Source organism: Danio aesculapii, chromosome 17, assembly GCF_903798145.1.
Source record: "Danio aesculapii chromosome 17, fDanAes4.1, whole genome shotgun sequence".
Lineage (NCBI taxonomy): Eukaryota > Metazoa > Chordata > Actinopteri > Cypriniformes > Danionidae > Danio > Danio aesculapii.
In genome coordinates this window covers 42,388,000-42,409,449 of record NC_079451.1, presented here as the reverse complement: position 1 = coordinate 42,409,449, position 21,450 = coordinate 42,388,000, and the positions used below count along the sequence as shown (strand labels likewise).

General features: G+C 36.1%; 1 protein-coding gene across 2 annotated transcripts in view; it reads left to right on the top strand.

Moving 5' to 3' along the window:
- Positions 1-21,450, top strand: part of mapkbp1 (mitogen-activated protein kinase binding protein 1) — a 119,810-nt gene that overhangs the window by 82,997 nt on the left and 15,363 nt on the right. Inside the window, exons 13-26 of one of the 2 annotated variants that reach the window (XM_056477701.1) lie at positions 972-1,097; positions 2,577-2,647; positions 4,368-4,489; positions 10,590-10,665; positions 10,748-10,859; positions 10,965-11,028; positions 11,148-11,270; positions 14,305-14,450; positions 14,618-14,664; positions 17,126-17,356; positions 17,535-17,650; positions 19,204-19,343; positions 20,261-20,446; positions 20,536-20,611. In XM_056477701.1, coding sequence (XP_056333676.1) covers positions 972-1,097; positions 2,577-2,647; positions 4,368-4,489; positions 10,590-10,665; positions 10,748-10,859; positions 10,965-11,028; positions 11,148-11,270; positions 14,305-14,450; positions 14,618-14,664; positions 17,126-17,356; positions 17,535-17,650; positions 19,204-19,343; positions 20,261-20,446; positions 20,536-20,611 — 1,636 coding nt within the window. The remainder of the gene's footprint in view (positions 1-971; positions 1,098-2,576; positions 2,648-4,367; positions 4,490-10,589; positions 10,666-10,747; positions 10,860-10,964; positions 11,029-11,147; positions 11,271-14,304; positions 14,451-14,617; positions 14,665-17,125; positions 17,357-17,534; positions 17,651-19,203; positions 19,344-20,260; positions 20,447-20,535; positions 20,612-21,450) is intronic. The other variant, XM_056477700.1, reaches the window with a different exon arrangement.

The following is a 21,450-nucleotide window of genomic DNA, read 5'->3' as shown; positions in this document are numbered from 1 at the left end:
ATAGTTAATGGGGACCTATTATGCAAAAATCACTTTTATAAGGAGTTTAAACACAGTTCTTTAGCAATAGGGTGTGGAAATAACCGGCTTCTAATGGTAAAAATGTATACATTTAATTTTTTTATGATCGCACTTGTTAAGAACAGTCTGCAGAAAGATTGACATTCTCCCTTTACAGGTGTCATCAGATGGGGAAAGCCCTGACCCATTAGTTACGATCTCTCCCTGATTAACATAAGATGTTAGTATTGTTCTGAATCTGCCACTATGCAGACACAAACCCTCTTTTGAAAAGAGCTCATTTGAATTTAAAGCGACAGTCACCAAAATGGCACAATTGTTATCCAATACTAAAAGGGGCCGTTTCAAAGAGTTATTAAGCATTATTTAGGGGGTATTTTGAGCTGAAACTTCGCATACACACTCCAGGGACACCAGAAATTTATTTTTACAGCTTGTAAAAAGGTGCATAATATGTCCCCTTTAAACAGTAATTTCATGAAATATTACATTTTAATGTTACCATTTTGTATTTGAATATATTTTAAAATGTAATTAATTACTTCAGTGTCACATGATCCATCAGAAATCATTCTTATATGCTGATTTGATGCTCAGCGATGCAATGTTTTTGATTTTTTTTTTTTTAAGTATTTAATCAAATGGAAGTTACAGAAAACTGTGTTTAACTGAAATTGAATCCTTTTAAAAAAAATTAAAATTTCATTGCAACTGAAAGGGCATCTCTTATGTAAAACGTATGCCAGAGTAGTTGGCGATTCATTCTGCTGTGCCGACCCCTGATAAATCAGGGACTTGGCTGAATGATTGAACAAATGTCTTACTTGTTATTTTTATAAATAGAACGCATCTTGCAGAATAATATTAATCTCTTTTGATACCATGCACAGTTAAAAACAATTAAAAGGAGAAATTAACAGTTCTTTTTTTAATAATCTGTGTATCTTTAGGCCTGAAACTGTTGGCCACGGCTAGCAGAGACAGACTGATCCATATTCTGGATGCGGATAAGGAATACAGCCTGCTGCAAACACTGGATGAACACTCTTCCTCCATCACTGCTGTCCGGTTTGCTGGTAAGAGCTAGTTAATTTTTTTAAAGGGTACTGTTTTACCCTTTTTAATATACAGTTGAAATCAGAATTATTAACCCTGCTTAATTATTGGCTCCCCTGTTAATTTTTTCCCCCAATTTCTGCATAACTGATTTATTTTATCTTTGCCATGATGACTAAAGAATATTTCACTAGATATTTTTCAAGATACTAGAATTCAGCTTAAAGTGACATTTAAAGGCTTAACTAGGTTAATTAGGCAAGTTATTATATAAGATTGGTTTGTTCTGTAGACAATCGAAAAAAAATATTTATAAAGGGGGCTAATAATATTGACCCTAAAAAAAATTAAAACTGTTTTTATTCTAGCTGAAATAAAACAAATAAGACTTTCACCAGAAGAAAAAATATTATAGGAAATACTGTGAAAAATGCCTTGGTCTGTTTATCATCGTTTGGGAAATATTAAAAAAAAATCACAGGAGGGTGAATAATTCTGACTTCAACTGTATGTAATAATATGTAAAAGTTTTAGGTATCTCCAGATTTTGTTTTTTAAGTTTCAACTCAAATTTTCTCATGGATCTTTTTTTTTAAACACCATGCTGTATATACTCTCTTTTTTTGAGTGAACACAAAAATACACTGTTTTCATGTGCCTCTTAAAGGGATATTTCTCCTAAAAATAAATGTAACTCACCCTAAAGTAGTCCCAAAGTTTCTACGTTTCTTTTCTCTGTTGAACACAAAAGAAGATATTTAGATAAATATTAGAAACCGGTTACCATCTACTTCTAATCATTACTTTTCCTTCAGCTTAGTCCCTTATATATCAGGGGGTCCCCACAGCGGAATAAACCAGCAACTATTCCAGCATATGTTTTTACGCAGCGGATGCCCTTCCGGCTGCAACCCACTACTAGGAAACACCCATACACGTTCGCATTCACAAGCACACACACTATGGCCAATTTAGTTTATTCAATTCACCACATGTCTTTGGACTGTGGGGGAAACCAGAGCACCTGGAGGAAACCCACGCCAACACAGGGAGAACATGCAAACTCCGCACAGAAATGCCAACTGGCCCAGCCGGCACTCAAACTAGCAACTTTCTTGCTGTGAGGTGACAGTGCTAACCACCACTGTGCCCCACTTGACTTCTATAGTAAGAAAAAAAATACTATGGAAGTCAATGGTTACCGGTTTCTAACATATTTCAAAATAACTTATTTTGTGAACAAACTTGGACAGAATTTTCAGTGTTGAATAAATTCTGATGTTTCCCAGTGCTGGGTTTCAGCTGAAAGGACATCAGCTGCATAAAACACATGCTGGATAAGTTGGCGGGTCAGTCCGCTGTGGTGACCCCTGATGAATAAAGGGACTAAGCCAAAGGAGAATGAATGAATAAACTCTGACACAGCAAAACAGCATCATATGACTGTGTTACCAACAAATACTAGAAATGTTAATGTGTGACGTGTGCTTCATTTTCAGCTAATGAAGGAAAAGTCAGAATGATCAGTTGTGGTGCTGATAAGAGCATCTACTTCCGCACAGCACAGAAGGTGAGACGCTTTACTTTTAGATCTTAATTCTTTATTATGACCTATTCATCATCATCTTAATAATGGAGGAGTGGTGTTTCCTTCATCGGTTATGAAGGGTGAAACAGGGACAGATTCAGCTGTCAGATTCCTCAGCCCTCAAGAAACAGTTGCCAGAGTTTCCAAGAGCACCTGATTTAAATAGACACGCAAGCACTTAACACCCTTCTGCAAATGAGATACCAGCGGCCAGTGATTAAGTGTGAGACACAAACAAGCTCTTCTGATGTCCTGAATCAATCCATCAGCAATGAAGAGTCTCTGTATGTTTCTAAATGTTAAAATCTTAACATATATAAGTACAGTTGAAGTCAGAATTATTAGTCCCCCTGTTTATTTTTACCCCAATTTCTGTTTATCGGAGAGAAGATTTTTTCAACACATTTCTAAACATAATAGTTTTATTAACTCATTTCTAATAACGATTGATTTAATGATTTCTTTTATCTTTGCCATGATGACAGGAAATAATATTTGACTAGATATTTTTCAAGACACTTCTATACAGCTTAAAGTGACATTAAAAGGCTTAACTAGGTTTATTAGGTTAACTAGGCAGGTTAGGGTAATTAGGATAATAAGTTATTGTATAACGATGGTTTGTTCTAAATACAGTCGAAAAAAAAAGAGCTCAAAGGGGCTAATAATTTTGACCTTAAAATAGCTCATAAAAAATAAAAAAACAGCTTTTATTCTAGCCGAAATAAAACAAATAAGACTTTCTCTAGAAGAAAAAATATTATCAGACATACTGTGAAAATTTCCTTGCTCTGTTAAACATAGTTTGGGAAATATTTTAAAAAGAAAAATATTCAAAGGGGGGCTAATAATTCTGACTTCAACTGTAGATAAATGTGCAGTTGAATCATTTGTCCTCCAGAATTGTATAGTTTATCCACCAATTTCTGTTTAACGGAGAGATTTTTTCAATCGCATTTTTAAATTTCTAAATGCCAGTAAATAATATTTGATTAGATATTTTTCAAGATACTAGTATTTAGCTTAAAGTGACATTTAAAGGCTTAACTAGGGTAATTAATTATTATTAAAATTATTGTATAACTATGGTTTGTTCTGTAGACAATCTAAAAAAAAAAAATGGTTAAGGGGGCTAATAATATTGACCTTAAAATGGTTTTAATAATATTAAAAACTGCTTTGATTCTGGCCAAAATAAAACAAATAAGACTTTTCCAGAAGAAAAAATATTATAGGAAATACTGTGGAAAAACTCCTTGCTCTGTAAAACATCATTTAGGAAATGTATATATAACAAAATGGTTGTGAAGATAAAACAATAGTGATGCAAATTATCCATTGATATGTCTGTATTGAAATTGAAAGACATCTGAAAGAGCTTGTATGACTTTTACATAGGCCACTAAAAATCTCCTTCAAAACTTAAATCAGTTTTATTCTGACCTCAAAATGTAAACTAGAACCAAGGATTATAGTCTATTTACAAATCCACAAATCTCCTGCTTTTTTGCATGTCTGTGAAGCACTTTGGTCTACATTCGTGCTATTTTAAGGTGCTATACAAATAAAATGTGACATTGAGTTTTTGTTTATTTCATGATATTTGATTGAAAGCATTTATTTAAATTAGAATAAGAATTAATTGCAAGTTATTTTTCCTTACCGAACATTACTGAACCACTCATTAAACATCCCAAAACAGACTGAGGAGGGAACAGCGTTCACACGTACTCATCACATAGTGAGGAAGACCACTCTGTATGACATGGACATCGACCCTACGCGGAAGTATGCTGTTATTGGCTGTCAGGATCGCAGCATCAGGTTTGTTTTCTTGGTTTTCTGATCCAGTTTTTCCAGTAAATATTATTTAATATTATTATTATTATTGTTATTTATTATTATTATTTATCATTTATTATTATTATTATTTATTTATTATTATTAATATTATTTATAATTTATTATTATTATTTATTATTATTATTATTATTATTATTATTATTATTATTGCTGTCGTGTACATACAGGTATATACTATATATATATATATATATATATATATATATATATATATATATATATATATATATATATATATATATATATATATATATATATATATATATATATATATATATATATATATATATATATATATATATTGTTATACTACTATAACTACTAGCACAACACTACATGGGATGTTATTATAACTGTAATTCAAACTTGCAGCTGTACAAGTAAGGTCAGGATCGGCAAACGTTCCTCATCTGTAATCAGAAAATAAACACAAAACAAAAGTATCCATCCTGAGCTCCTCCACAGGATTTGGGACCTGTTAAATACTCCCACCACCAGCCTCTCTCCACTCCCACAGATCTCGGCATCACAGCTATGGTAACCTGGCCAATCATAGATCTTTTGCTCTGCTCTTGCGAAATGTACAGTAGTTACAATTTTTCAGAGATACATTTTTTTTACTCGCCCTCATATGGTTTCGGAGCTTTATGAGCTTTATTCTGAAAAAAGCTGAAAACGTGACCATTGGCCAATACTATGGACATCAATGGTAGCAACATTTATAGATATTATACAAGTAAAGCATGAGTAAATCATGACAGAATAATCACTTTTGGGTGAAATGTAACACTATTACAATAACCACTACTCATTGCTAGTACTGCAGGTACTTAAGCTACAACCTCCACAACTACTACCATTACTACCACCATTACTACTACTACTGCATTACAACTATTACCACCACTGTTACTTTTACTGCTGTCACTTCTACAACTACTATTGCTTTACTGCAATACTACTAATAATATCACCACCACCATTCACTGCTACTACTACTAATACAATTGTAGTACTCCTACCAGCAACACATGTGAACACAATAAGTAAGTATGTATTGTACTATTTTTTTAATTTAATATTGTTAATTTTGTTACAACATCCTGCCCAGGGACTATAGATGTAAAGTAGCTTTATAGCTAACTCTGGCACATGTCATGTTGTACATTGTCCCTTTATAAATAAATAAAACGCATACAATAAAAAAGTGAATTGTACATAGTACTTTTTACTACAATTATTACTACTACTGCCACTTCCACTACTATCACTACTACCATTACTTCTGCACGCCCATTAACAATAATAGTAATGATATGCTGTCCTCATGTGTGTCTGCTAGTTGAGCCTGTCTTCCTGGACAATCCAGTCTGTTATTTTGTGACTGGTGTGTGTTACACCTGCTTTTGTATCTTCATGTACTTAGATATGTTTTGATTACTTTATTTTGACAGTATCCTGACAATTTATGAGCTTGTATTGTATTGTATAAACAAGTGTTATCATCCACATATGATAGAGCATACAGTCATCTGTAGCCTGGCTCTCAGCATTGTCAGATTATCACTCAGGTGTTTTTAGAGTAGGATGGAATTAGAGGCTTGACTAGTTAATCCAGTGGTATTTAGCATGTTGTAGGCCATGAGTACAAACATACACACATTCAGAGTCAGGCTGTCTGTACTGTCTGAGACACATGACCAGCCAAATTCATTAGACACAACCTGTTCACCTCATTCTGTGTTTGACACAAACATACACTCAAGCCCGAAATGATACAACTGGCAAATTCTGACTTAAAGTTTGAGTTAAAATGTAAATAAAAGCTGAGAAATATTTATTTTTTCCACAATGGTGGCTCGTCCACATCATCTTATTATCTTTTGGGAGATGCCTGTGTCATTTACAGTCACTTGCTGGTTGAATAATTTGCCAGACATATGAATAATTTGAGGCTTGACTGTACATCCAGGTCACATAAAATTATACATTGCATATTAAAACAAAAGATCTAGTTGTTTTTATTTATCTGCATATTTTCATCACTTGGTGACGTGTGTGTAGGATCATTATATTTTACTTAAAAGGTTTGCCTCAATAGATTTATATGCACTATATGTACAACACATTTACACCACAAGTGAAGTTTTATAAACTAATTTCGAGAGGAGCACGTGATATGATTGAGCACGTCTGGCCACTCATCTTTAATCAGTAATAATCCAATCAGAGTGATCCTAGTCTACTATTAATGGATCATTTTCTCCCTACTGTTTCTATCTTCGTTTGGAAGAATCCCCCCTTCCACCCCATCTCCTCCTTTTCCTCCCTTTTCTAAAGGGGGAGCTCTCGAGACCTACCTGATCTCGGATCTTCTGATATGCTTATCGACCGGGCGGGAGCCCTGGGCTCAAATATCTCCGAGCTCAGGGTTCTCTCCCGGGACAGCATGCCAAACCTGCTTTATACGCCAAGCATATCTAAGTGGGAACTCTTGAAAAAAAGGCTTTTCTAGCTTAAAGTTTTTAACATTTGATCCAAATGTCTAAAATTTCTTAAGTCAAAGGAATTTTCTAGACTACTGAAATTGTTTTATTTTCAGAAAAAAAACTAGTTCAAATTAAGTGTGTACTTATTAAACAAGCTAAGTAAACTGCCAGTGGGATAAGCAAAACAATTTAAAACAAGTTTATTTTTTCATTCCACTGGCAGTTAATTTTTGCTTGTTTAACTAAAAAACGTATAATTTTTACTTGACTAGAAAAATGCTTCTTAGTTGAAGATTTTTTTTAATATATATATATATTTGGACTAGAAAACTGTAGCTAACACCTTATATATGAGCAATATCACATGAGTAGCAGTGTGATATGGCTGTATTGCACTGCTACGAGTGTGATATTGCATTTATACAACAGTTCAATGGCATAATCATGTATATAAAAAGAAAATCAAACACAGAAAGTCTCAAAAATTTTAGGAGGAACTACTTTCTTCCACCACTCATTCACATCTGCAGCTGACTTTCAGAACAGCAGAAACCGTTGCCAGTTCACAAACGTCACTTTAGAGCTAGTATCTGAATGATTATCTAGCGTAATGCCTTAAGGCCTTAAGTGATAACAAAACAGGTGATTTTGCTCACATTTTAAGATTATAAGGCTGAACGGCATGAAATGCCATCAGTCTACAGAGATTTCCCAGTATTTTTCTGTTGCAATCGGGAGATCACAATAATTAACCCCAAAAAAGCCAAAAGCAAAGCAAACACTTGCAGATTACTATAGTATAAATACAGCACTACAAAATACAAAAGAGAGAGATTGGTTTAGATAGTCATTTACCTGATTTATAATGATTTGATCAGCTGTAGTTTGAAATATGAAAAGAAAATACTGAGTTTTTCTCCCCTAAGCACTCATTATGCTGTCTCTGTCACCATCTTGTGGATGGACAACACCAGCCATCTTTGCTCTGTTCAGTATGACAGGCTGATGGCCGCCGATGGGCTGAATCTCCAAAATTATAAATATTTAAAATAGGCACTATCATTATAAATAAACTTCATAGTTGCAATCTAAACAACTACATTCTCGACTGAAAAGCCTCAAAAGTACATATATATACATATACATATACACATACACACAGAGTGGGTGACAGTTCAAAATGATCATTACTACCATGCGTGGCACCAAATGTTTTTAGGTGTTACAGCAGTTTGGTGAGATCTGCCCCAATGCTGCCTCCTCTGCTCATTATTTTACAGTGTTGGCACTTATTCCCAAATTGTCTTTAGCAAGTCTCACTGTGCTATCCCACACAAAAGGCCAACATTAGGAAGGAACCAGCACAGCGCATGACTTGCAACTGTTTTTCTTTGTTCATTCAAACGACAAGAGCAAATTTATTCTGCACCGTGGGCAAGAAAAATGCCAGGAATGCCGTGTATAATACAGCCGTCCATTTAACAGCTTTGTCTCATTCTCACTGGAAGCAGCATCTTTTCTATGCTTTTTGGTGCAGCTGCAATGAATGATCCTAAAAGAAGGCGTCCCGACCTATACAAATATATCAATAGAGTCAACAGTCAGTGCTGTAGGCCTGTGTACTGGAGCTCATTCAAGGTTTTCAATGCTTCTAATGGACACAGACTCGTTTTGTTTTCTGCTGTAAGTCATGTGAAGCCTGAGGGGTCATTGGTTTGGTTCTGCTCCTCCCAAAACTGGCGCTCTGCTTGTTTAATCTGCTGGAGAAAGAATAGCAAAAGCTGATGGCATGACGCTGCAGCGCCTCCATGTGGCTGGAAAAGAAAGGGGCAAAATACTGTACAATTCTGAAACACTTGACAAGTGAAATTTACATTTCCAAATGATTCACTTTTGGATATTTGTTTTACCCCATGAATTAATTTATTCATTCATTCATTTTCTTTTCGGCTCAGTCACTTTGTTAATCTGGGGTCGTCACAACGGCATGAACCGCCAACTTATCCAACATATGTTTTTTGCAGCAGATGCCCTTCCAGCTGCAACCCATCACTGGGAAACACCCATACACACTCATACACTATGGACGATCTAGCTTACCCAATTCACCTATAGCAAATTTCTTTGGACTGGTGGAAGTCAGTACAGAAATTCCACAAATTTTTAGCCCATCATTGAGTCTATTCATTCATCTATTCATGGTGTATAAATTTACACTACCTGACAAAAGTCTTGTTGTTGATCCTAGTTGTAAAAGCAACACATAATAACTTGACTTCTAGTTGATCATTTGGAAAAGTGGCAGAAGGTAGATTTTTCTGATGAGTTATCTGTTGAACTGCATCCCAATCATCACATACTGCAGAAGACCTATTGGAACTCGCATGGACCCAAGATTCTCACAAAAATCAGTCAAGTTTGGTGAAGGAAAACTCATGGTTTGGGGTTACATTCAGTATGAGGCCGTGCGAGAGATCTGCAGATTGGATGGCAACATCAACAGCCTGAGGTATCAAGACATTTGTGTTGCCCATTACATTACAAACCAAAGGAGAGGGCAAATTCTTCAGCAGGATAGCTTCTCCTTCTCATACTTCAGCCTCCACATCAAAGTTCCTGAAAGCAAAGAAGGTCAAGGTGCTCCAGGATTGGCCAGCCTAGTCACCAGACATGAACATTATTGAGCATGTCTGGGGTAAGATGGAGGAGGAGGCATTGAAGATGAAGCCAAAGTGTCGTGATGAACTCTGGGAGTCCTGCAAGAACGCTTTCTTTGCCATTTCAGATGACTTTATTAATAAGTGATTTGAGTCATTGCAGAGATGTATGGATGCAGTCCTCCAAGCTCATGATGGAGTCAGACACAATATTCATTCTTTTTCTACTGCACCATGACTTTATATTCTATACTGGACATTATTTCTGTTAAGTAACAAGACTTTTGTCTAAGCAAAGTCAGACCTTACTGTCCTAATTAAATCATTAAAAATTATGATGATCATATTTTGTTTTGGTCAAATAAGCGTAATCTAGAGGCCTTTGCCTTTCATAGGCCACTTCTGATACCAAATGATCAGCTAGAAGTCAAATTATTATTTGTTGTTCCTAAAACTAGGATAGGTGACAAGACTTTTGTCAGGTAGTGTTTATTTATTTAGTTTTTAAATTAATTTCAGTAATATTATTGACTAATATGAAAATGTTCTTATGATTTATTTACAATACAGTTTGTAAAGTAATATTTTAAAGTAATATTTTCTGCCTTTTAATAGATATATTATATAAGAGACTTGCTTTGTTTACCAAATAAGTGAATCTAATTTGATTTGCATTGTAAATATTTAATAAAAATTAAAAAGCTATTATTATTTATTTTAAATATAAATTTTTTTAGTTGTGATACTACCAAAATCATTCTGCATAAATCCGCAGATTTGGCAAAAATGTCCGCAGATTCCGTCTGGCCCTATACTGTACCTAATAAATCATAATAAATTAGTAATTTTCATGTAGTCTTCATTTTTTTTCATAGCTGTAACGACACAAACATAAAGATTTCTTGTTCTCTGCAGGATCTTTAACATCGGCAACGGCAAACAGAAGAAGGTTTACAAGGGATCCCAAGGGGAGGACGGGACCGTTATCAAGGTAAACAGACCTTGAATTACTTCAGACACTGCTTTGAACGTCAGTCACACAGGTATTGATCCATGTGAATGTGGATTATCAGGTTCAGACAGATCCATCTGGCCTCTATGTTGCCACGAGCTGCTCAGACAAAAACATCAGCATCTTCGACTTCTACACTGGAGAATGTGTGGCCACCATGTTCGGCCACTCTGGTGAGATCCTGTAAAAGATCGAAATGCTCCATCTTGTATAAGAAAAACTCCACAAATTAAATCTAAATTAAGTACAAATTAAAGTGTTTTTTTGTCCACTTTTAGAGGTTGTAACAGGAATGAAGTTTACTAATGACTGCAGACATCTGATAACTGTGTCTGGAGACAGGTGGGTGTTTGCAAATCACATTTGTCAGTTGAAGAATCAATTATTGTTTTTTGTCAATTATTTTTATCTTTCGGTCACCATATCTCAATGTTAAATATGTCTGTGTTGTGTGTGTTTAGTTGTATCTTTGTGTGGCGGCTCTCTCCTGAGTTGACCATCAATATGAGACAACGGCTCTCAGACCTGAAACAGAACAGCAGGCCTGTACAGAAGACTCCTCCAAACAAACAACACACACTTAGGTATGAAACCAGTCACACTCTTTACACAGCAAGCTTTGTGTGTGTCTTTTTGTGTGTGTGTTTAATTGAAGTCTAATAGATGTCTAAACATAGACATCTTGGTTAAAATGAGGCTACATTTGGGCTTTCAGTGAAAATCTTATAGAACAGTAGTTTAACAATAGACTAGTTGACAAATAAACAGGAATGAATGTGTACACATGTGCAGTCTAGTCTTTTTGATGACTACACTGTAAAAAACATCTGTTTTTTGTGTTTTCCATTTATTTATGTTTGTGAATCGCAATATGGGAGCTTCATCTCTGCTCTGTCGACTTTTAATGTTGAAAATTCAACTGTACCGTTTAACAAAGTGATTTCTATTGACATTTTCATTCATTCATTCATTCATTCATTTTCCTTCGGCTTGGTCTCTATTTCAGAGGTCATCACAGCAGAATCAACTATTCCAGCATATTTTTTTACGCAGCAGATGCCCTTCCAGCTGCAACCCAGTACTGAGAAACACCCATACACTCTCACATTAACACACTCATACACTACAGCCAATTTTGTTTATTCAATTCACCCTTAGCGCATGTCTTTGGACTGAGGGGGAAACTGGAGCACCCAGAGGAAACCCACGTGAACACGGGGAGAACATGCAAACTCCACAGAGAAGTGTCAACGAGCCCAGTTGGGACTCGAACCAGCAACCTTTTTGCTGTGAGGCGACAGTGCTAACCACTGAGCCACCGTGCTGGCCGATTATAGTATAACAGAAAATGTACTGGCAGCTTATTACAAGGTTTTTGTAGCATAATATACAACACCAGCCCAGACAATATATTACTTTAAACCAGAGATGCCCAAACTAGGGCCTGTGTGGCAAATTTGGCCCACTGTAACCTTCGATTTGGCCCGCCAACCAAGAGAGGGACAAATTATGGGGAAAGTTGGGGCAAATCCCTCAAACAGAGATTGTCATTTCTAATTTAACATAACCTTTTGTTTGTTACACTGTAAAACCCAACAGTCAACTTTATTAAATAAAACGAGTGCAGTTAACTCAAAATTTACTGAAAGTTAATTCTACTCATTTAAAAGAGTTTTGAACTCCGTGTTGAAGGTTATCCTCAAATGGTTTGAGTTGCCTTAACTTATTGAGTTTTACAGTACTCAGTTGGTTTGAGTTCTCTTCATTTATCTGGTTTCACTGTGCTCGAATTGCTTCGTTTACCCAAATAGATTAAGTTCACAGCACTCATTAGGATTAGTTTTTGAACTTAAATTGGTTTGTTGCAATCAGTTTTCTCAAACGGTTTGAGTTACCTTAACTTACTGGGTTTTACAGTGGAGTTAGTTTGTTTAATTGCTGAGCTACAAAATTGAATTAAATGTTTCAATTAAATGTGAATTAATCAGATTTTTTTAAAGGGCCATGAAACCTTAAAACCAGTGGTGTAGTCCTAAAAAAAAAAAGGGGGTGTACTATTCCACACCCAACCCGTCCATGCTGTATTATAATTTTACCTGAACGTTTCAGCGAGACATCATTCAGTTGACTTCGAAAAACAAATTAAGATGAGAAACATTTGGTATACAGTTAAAGGGGATGCGAATACACGTAAATTAGGGAAGCCTAATCAGCAAAACAAGTGAGTATACTGAGGGTATACACAATTATTGATCCTCAGAAGTCGTAATACCCAAACAGCTAGTGGAAAAAAGTAGGTATACTGAGTATACGTGTGTATAGCCCCGACTACACCACTGCCTAAAACATATGTTTTAGATGCTGACAGATATTTACGTGTGGCACGTTGCTAAAAGCGCTTTTAGGACACATATATTCCACTATCGAGTGAAATTTGATTATTTTTGTAAAAAACAAAACAAAAAAACATTGAACTCCATTGTGTTATAAAGGAGATTGCTTATGGTTTTATTGTAAGAAGTACATTATCAAATCTAAAAATCGTTTATAATGATTAATACGATTAAAGTATTTTTTCTATACATTTTAAATATGATTAAATTAGGAAGTTACCATGGCAACTTTAATGTAACACAGTTTGGTATATTTAGCTTCGGCCCACCACCCTCAGTCAAGTTTGGTTTTTGGCCCTTTGTAAGAAAACGTTTTGACACACCTAGTTTAAACTAATAAAATGTTCATAAAAGTCACTTTTTCGCAGGTTAAATGTTGTTGGAAGAAAGATCCGATAATGCCACTCAAAAGCATGAATAAATGGGGAAAATACAAATAAAAACAATACAGAAAACTGCTCATTTACGGATAGTTTTTACAGTGTACTCCCCTTTTGTCTTGGGTCAATCTTTGAAAAACATTTTTGATTAACTTGAAATGTTGACTACTGTGGTCTGGACTATTGTTAGACATATATTAAATTTTCACTGACAGCCCAAATTTTGCCCTGTTTTAGTCAAGACATCTATGTTTAGAAAAGAGATGACCAAACTCTGGCCATCCCATCTGAGAATAAAGGGAGAATGATGGGGATGGTTTAGAGATTTCAAATTTATTGTAACCTTCTATTTGTTTGTTTCATTGTTAAGCTACGAAAAGGCTAAATAAAATTAAATGTTTCAATTTCAATGCATACTGTCACTCGACTGATAGGGGACAATGCAGAGGCTTTGGTGAGCAAATCAAGTCAAAGGCAGATTCTGCTTAACCAGTGTATTCAGCATTGAACTCCACTGTGTTATAAATGTGATTGTTTATGTTTTTATTGCATTGTTATAATTAAAAAAGTTACACCGAATTCAAAAACTGATGTTTATTTATTTTGAAATATTATGAAATAAATTAGGAAATTACCCATGGTGACTTTAATGTAAAATAGTGCGGTATATTTGTCTTTGGCTCTCGGCTTTATATGAAAAAACTTTATTCACCCCTGGTTTAGACGTCCTTTTAGACTTCTTTTAAGAATGAAAAATGTCATCTAGACGTTTTTTTTTAAATGCAAAATTGTGTAGTGGGTAGTCAAATAGTGATTTTGTACTGTGCTTTTTTGGTTTGTGTCAGTACAAGGAAAGAAATCCACAGCGCTCCAGTCATTGGCACCATGTCGTCCGACAGTGACAAAGATGTGGAAGAGGAAGAAGGCATCGAGGAGGAAGATGAGATGTTCCCTCACTTATCATCAGGCAGCAGTGCTGGTGAGGACACAGGTAACACACTCATACTAAACCGGTTTGGCTTGTTATCTTATATACTTATTCAGCTCTTTTGGTTTGGGGTTGGCCACGTTGTGTTTTTTTATCGGGCGAGACTTTGTGCAAATGTTTATTTGAAGCTTTGTGAGCTGTTAACATTAACGCTTGTTTCTTGTTGAAAGGATCTTCTGAAGAAAAGCACAACACTCTCAACTCCCACATGAAGAAGGTAAGAACGATAATGTCACATCATTCTAGTTTTCATTTTCTCACGCAGCTGGTGCTTATTAAAGGGATAGTACAGCCCAAAAATTATTATTTATTCTCTTTCATGTGGTTTAAACGTTTCTTTCTTTGATTGAACACAAAAGAAGATATTTTGAAGAATGCTGGTTACTTGCACCTGTTGACTGCCTAAGTAGGAAAATAAATTACTATTGAAGTCAATGCACAGACTATAGAATACAAATGTTTCTCGTATAGTTTTGAATGAGGAAAAGTGTAACGGTCAATATGGCAAATGAGGCCCCGCCTTCTAGTACAGGAGCCAATCAGTGATCGCTATAGACTGAGGATTCTCCAGGGCAGGGGCTCAGACCAAACGTAAGTTTCTGCAGATTTTCTGGGATTCGAACGTTTGCAAATGAAATTAAACAGACAGTTGTGTGATTTTATTGGTGATAACTAATATTAAATTTAATTGTGAGCTTGGCAAGCAATTTTGGAGAATTTGATGTTTCCCCATTCTAACAGAATGCCCAAGAGGAGTTTTAAAGATGGCTGCAGAGTGAAATTACTTGCATTTTTACTATTATTATTATTATTATTATTAAAACCTTTATTTTACCAGGAAAGACACATTGAGATTAAAAATCACTTTTACAAGAGTGAACTGGCAAAGGTTAGGCAGTATACATGTCAGATGGGTCAAACAAAAAACAATGGACAGTTAACATGAATCACACATTGACAAACAAACCATTCAAAACATCTACAAGCCTGTGTTTAAATCACTGATACTCTTTTTAAAAGCATTTAGTGAAAACAATTCTTTAAACGGCAACTTTGTTTATAAATTATTCCATGCAAAAGATGCTGCGTATTTAAAATCCGTTTTCCCCATCTCAGTCTGCACTTTAGGAACAGACAGTACATAAATATCCTGTGACTGAAGGCCATACAGTAGCTAAGGACAGGTTAAAGGGGCATTAAAGGGACTTTGGTCAATGGGAGCCAGCTACTAGCATTTTTCTAAATATATATTTTTGTGTTTAAAAGTCCCATGAAATTAAATTAAAGTTTTTTAGATGCTAGTATCAGTATTGTTAGTTTTTAGGATATGTATAAGCTAGTGCGCACCTAAACAGTGACAAAATTTGCGTTTAGAAGATATCGTATAGTTTTGAATAGGGAAAAGTGTAACGGTCAATATGGCGAATGAAGCCCCGCCTTTTAGTAAAGGAGCCAATCAGTGATCGCTATAGACTGAGGATTCTCTGGGGGAGGAGCTCGGAGTTTCTGCAGATTTTGTGTGATTCAAACGTTAAGAAATAAACAGACAGTTGTTGCTTAATTTTATTGTTGATTCCTAATATGAAACTTAATCGTAAGCTTGGCAAGCATTTTTGGAGATTGATGTTTACCCATTCTAACATACTGCCCAAGAGGCGTTTCAAAGAGGCAGCTGAGTGAAATGACTTGCATTAAGGGGACTTTGGTCAATGGGAGCCAGCAACTAGCATTTAAAAAAAAAAAAATATTTGTATTTAAAGTCCCATGAAATTAAAATAAAGTTTTTTAGATGCTAGCAAAGAGCTTAGAATGACCAAGAGGCGACACTCAATAGAACGTTCCATTTTAACATCAGCGTCCAGCAACAGCTCCAGATTCCGCCATTTTGGAGTGAAAGCGGTCTGCCGTCCATTGGATCTTATTGCTGTCACGATGGCAAGCAGATGCTTTGTTTTTTATTTGTTTATTTAAAAAGCGCATTAAAGCTGTGATACAACCTGAAAGATGACAATACAACACTTACTATCACAATCATCAGCACTTTTAATAGTTTATTTTACAGACTTATAACATGCTGTTGTTCTATTGGAACTTTCATTCCAAAATGGCCGCCACACCATCTAGTGGCTGTTTCCCAAATCGCACTAGAGTGTCGCCTCTTGGTGATTCTATGCTCTTTGATTCTAGAATCAGTATTGTTCATTTTTAGGATATCTATAAACTAGTGTGCACCAAACAGTGACAACATTTGGTTTTGTTTAGGAGATATAAAACTGATGTAAACATGTAAAGCTTGTAGTTTGTCACTTCCACCTAAATGGATCAACGGTTTTATTCCCATCACTTCAGTTTCTCATCAAATCTTGACCAATCAAATGCTCTCTAGTATCTGACATGCCCAGCCGCCTTCAAGACGCTTCTCATTTGATGCGCTTGAACTTAACCATTCTGTGGCAGAGTGGTGATAAAACAAAATGCCATTGGCTGTTTTTTTAAAGTGGGGAGTAGCTACTCTATGCCCTTCATGTTTCGGTTGAGATTACGTCAAACATCAAATAAAATTGTGCATTTCAAAGCACTTCACGGGACCTTTAACAGAAGAATGAAACTAAAATAGGTTTTTAAATAAGTCAAGAGTAAGTATCTGATGACAGAATTTTCATTTTTCTGTTTCTCAGCAATCTAGCAGCTCTGAACATGAGAGTTCAGGTTCACGGCCGAGACGGCGCTGGTCCAGGAGAATGGGCAGTATCGATCTAAAGGTCAAATCCATGTTGGACCTAAGGCAGCTGGAGTCTTTCGCCATGCCCCTGTTCCCAAGCAAATCCCATGATGCTCCAAAAGACCCTCCAGCACCTAAGAATCAAGATCTCGGCAGCACCATCAGTTTGCAGACCCTCGCTGCATGGGTGAGACACAGACGTCTTCAGACAGTAACTATTGTGACAACTAATGTAACTGTTGTGACAACATTTTATTGATCCTCCATAAAATGTAAAAAGCATGGTGCTATAATAATAAACCGGCATGCAATAAAGTGGAAACTTCTCATGTGACATTTTGTCTCTTTTTGTCTCTTTCCTGTAGATGCCTGAAGAGAATGGACAAACACGTCCTCATTACATCCAGCTGCCTCCTCAAACCCCAGAGACAGAGGTGCTGTATCCTGAAGGATGTGAAGACCAAAGCAGTCTTGCCGGCAGGTGGGTTTCATTAGAAAACCATACTCCACCCAAATAATTATATTTACTCACTCTTGTGTGGCTTCAAAACTCTCTAAATGACTTTCTTCTGTGAAATACAATGATACTTTAAGGAAAATTGGGAACCACTACATTTCTCAAAGGAACAGTCCACTTAAAAAAGGCTCAGTTTACAACTCTCCCCTAGTGTTAAACAGTAGTTTTACATTTTTTGATTTCATTCAGCCAATCTCTGAGTTTGGCAGGAGCACTTTTAGCTTAGCTTAGCATAAATCATTGAATCAGATTAGACCATTAGCATCTCTCAAAATTGACTAAAGATTTTCAATAATTTTCCTATTAAAAAAAATAATTAATTGAATTACACACCCAACCACGTGATCCATATCACAAAACGTTGGATTTGCTCTTCAGTGTTTGGGCTTTCAGCAGTGACATTTACATTACACTGAACTCAACTAAGCTGAACTTCAACTCTGAAAACCGGACTGAAGCAGTATTAATTTACTAGACCTTCTTCGATGTTAAGCTGCTTTGATGCAATCTACATTGTAAAAGAGCTATAGAAATAAAAAATAAAAAATGAAATTAAAGCTTGACTCTTCTGTAGTTAAAAATTAAAAAGTTTGCATTTTCTAGACCAGAGGTGCTCAACCCTGTTTCTGGAGATCTACTTTCCTACAGAGTTCAGCTCCAACCCTGATCAAACACACCTGAACCAATGAATTAGGACCTGAACAGCACTTGATAATTACATAAAGGTGTGTTTGATAAGGGTTGCAACTGAAATCTGCAGGAAGGTAGATCTCCAAGAACAGGGTTGAGCACCCCTGTTCTAGACCAATATGGCTAAGAGCTACGTATACTCTCATTCTGGCAAAATGATCAAGTGACTTTGCAGCCTTATTGCTGTAGCAACTTTTCATATTCCGTCAGTCTTGGTAGACGATTTAACAACAGAAGTATTAAGCTTTACGTAGGAAAAATACTTATACATTTTTAGAAATTTGAACGAAATGCTAATGGTCTAATCCGATTCAATGATTTATGCTAAGCTAAGCTAAAAGCGCTCTTGCAAGATCGCCTGAATGCATTGAAAACATGGAAAATTCCCAGATAATTTGTTGAGTGTATACTGTAAATATACTGTATCTTCCATAGAACAATAAGTAATACAAGTTTAGAACTTTTGAATGAAACAAAACTAACATCCCATTATCTGTGGCGTTGCTATTGTGTTTTGTATTTGTACTATTATATCTGACTCTGTCTAGCTTATAACACACTCACGCATGTTTTTTTGTTAATATTTTGGGAGAAGTAAAATGTACATATGTGGTTTCAACAACATGATCCATTTAGACTTGCCCAATCTTGCCTAAGTTCTTTTAAAATGCAAGTAAGTAATACAAGTTTAGAACTTTGGTGAGCATATGATGACACATTTGTCATTTTTGTGTGGAGTGTCCTTTAATTGTGTAATTATAATTCATAAGATGATCTAAAACACCCTCAAATATCTGTTCAATCTCTCTTTTTTTGCATGTGTGTAGTGAGTATCAGGTGAAAAAGTTACCTCATGGAGTGAGATGCTCTAAAGTGAACTCCTGTCCTGAGAAGCAGAGTCCAGACAGCGCCTGCTCTATGGAGTATTCCAGCAGCCGCCTGTCCAGCCCAGAACACCCTGGAGAAGGTAGATTTCTCCAAAACTAACAGACTCCAACCATCATTTTATAAAAGCATCATTTGCAATAGATTCTTAAGATGAAGATGTGTATATTTCTGTGTTATTATTATATATATGAGTAATATCACACGAGTAGCAGTGCGATATGACTGTATATCGGCACTGGTGGGAAGTGTGCGTTGGCTTGAGGCCGCAGTCCGAGTGCCTTAGTGCCCCCACCAGTGCTGATATACATCCATATTTGCACTAATACTCGTATGATATTGCGTTTATACAACTGTTCGACGGCATAATCGTGTGTATAAAAAAGCAGATCAAACACGGAAAGTCTCAAAAACCCTTTTGTATGAGGAACTACTTTCTTCCGCCACTCATACACATCTGCAGCTGACGTCAGAACAGCAGAAACTTGCTACTTCACAAACGTCACTTTAGAGCTAGTATCTGAATGATTCTCTAGCGTAATGTCTAAAGTGATGACAAAACAGTTGATTTTTGGCTATCGGCCAATCAGATTCAAGAACCAGACAGGACTGTTGTATAAATTTTTTATATTAAGCTGATACTTGAATAACAGTAAGTACATTAAATGCGAAATGCATAGTATCCTGCTAGTTTGGAACATATAGAATAATAATGAAATACATATATGTAAACAATCAAAACATTACATTTATCCCAACCCAAATCGACCCCACAGAAAAAAGAAAAAATGCTTTCAATCAGGACAGATTTGCAGGGGCACACGAAGATTTCCAATTTAGCAATATTTGCCTTCTGGCTAACAGTAAGGCAAAAGCAGTAATATTGTAATATATTATAAACCAAAAATTATAGCAATTATTGGACAGGGTTTGACAGAAATATTAAGAGCACTTGACAGTGTGTCAAAAAAGGAACTCCTTGTGTATGTTTCTATGCAGACTCTGAGCCTACCGAGCCGCTGAGTGTAGACGGAAACTCATCAGAACTGGATATGGAGGATCTGGATGAGGAAGAGGAAGACGGTTTGAGGAAGAATGATGGTCAGACTCCTGTACCTCAGACCCCAGACCAGGAGGCTTTTCTTAAGAGGCACTTTGCAAACCTGTCAGACCTCAACAACCCTGGTAGGGTGTTCGCAATGCATGTTCACAATTCGCTTTCCTTATGTATTATAATAAAGACTTCTCTTAATCTTTTTTTTTTCCTTTGGCAGCAAGTCCAACTAGAGTAACTCCAAATATTTCTGACAGCATGTCTTCAAAGTTCCTCTCGCAGAACTCTCCTAGCAGGTAAAATGGAGTCACTCTTTGACCAGATGACATTTGAGTATAAAATTGAGCAAAATAATCTGCCAATGGGGCTAGAAAAATCAACTTATTTCAAATCGAAAGCAAGATTGTTTTGCATACACTATTGGCAGATTATTTAGCTTGTTTTAAGGAAAAACTCACTTAAAGAGCCCCTATTATACATGAAATAGGGTCATATTTTGGTTGTACGGGTCTCCAACAACAGTCTAATATGCATGCAAGATCAAAAAACACTTTCATGGTCTTATAATCTGCATTTATTTTTACCGAATTATCCCAGCGACTCCCATATGAATCGTTCAGTGATTCATTTGTTCCCAACCCCCTCCTTTGCATGAGGCTAATCTGTGCTGATTGGACCGATGACAGCCTGCTGCTATTGGTCGAAACTGACAGCCTTAATCAACAATATAAAAGTAGTCACAGTGCATACACGCTTCATAGTGCATAGAACAAATGGCCGATGAAGTCTTTGTAAGCATGTAGTTTCCAGAAGCACTCGAACTGCTCAAGGCTGGGCCATAATGCTGAGGTTTAGTCTTTGGGTAGACTATCAATAATATCCATCTGCACAGTATGACTTCATTCGACCGGTGTGTGTGCGTGTGTGTGTGTGTGTGCGTGTGGCTTTTTTCTGGGTTAGTGGGCGGGGCCGCAGATTTCAAATCTCCTGGGTTTGCACGCACAACTACTTGTGTTTCATAGTTGCGTCATCACGAAACACCTAATGACTCGTTATCAAGACGACTCGTTTGAAGCACTATGAGTCGACTCTTTTATAGATGAATCAATAGTTTTAAACACTGTACACTTACAGA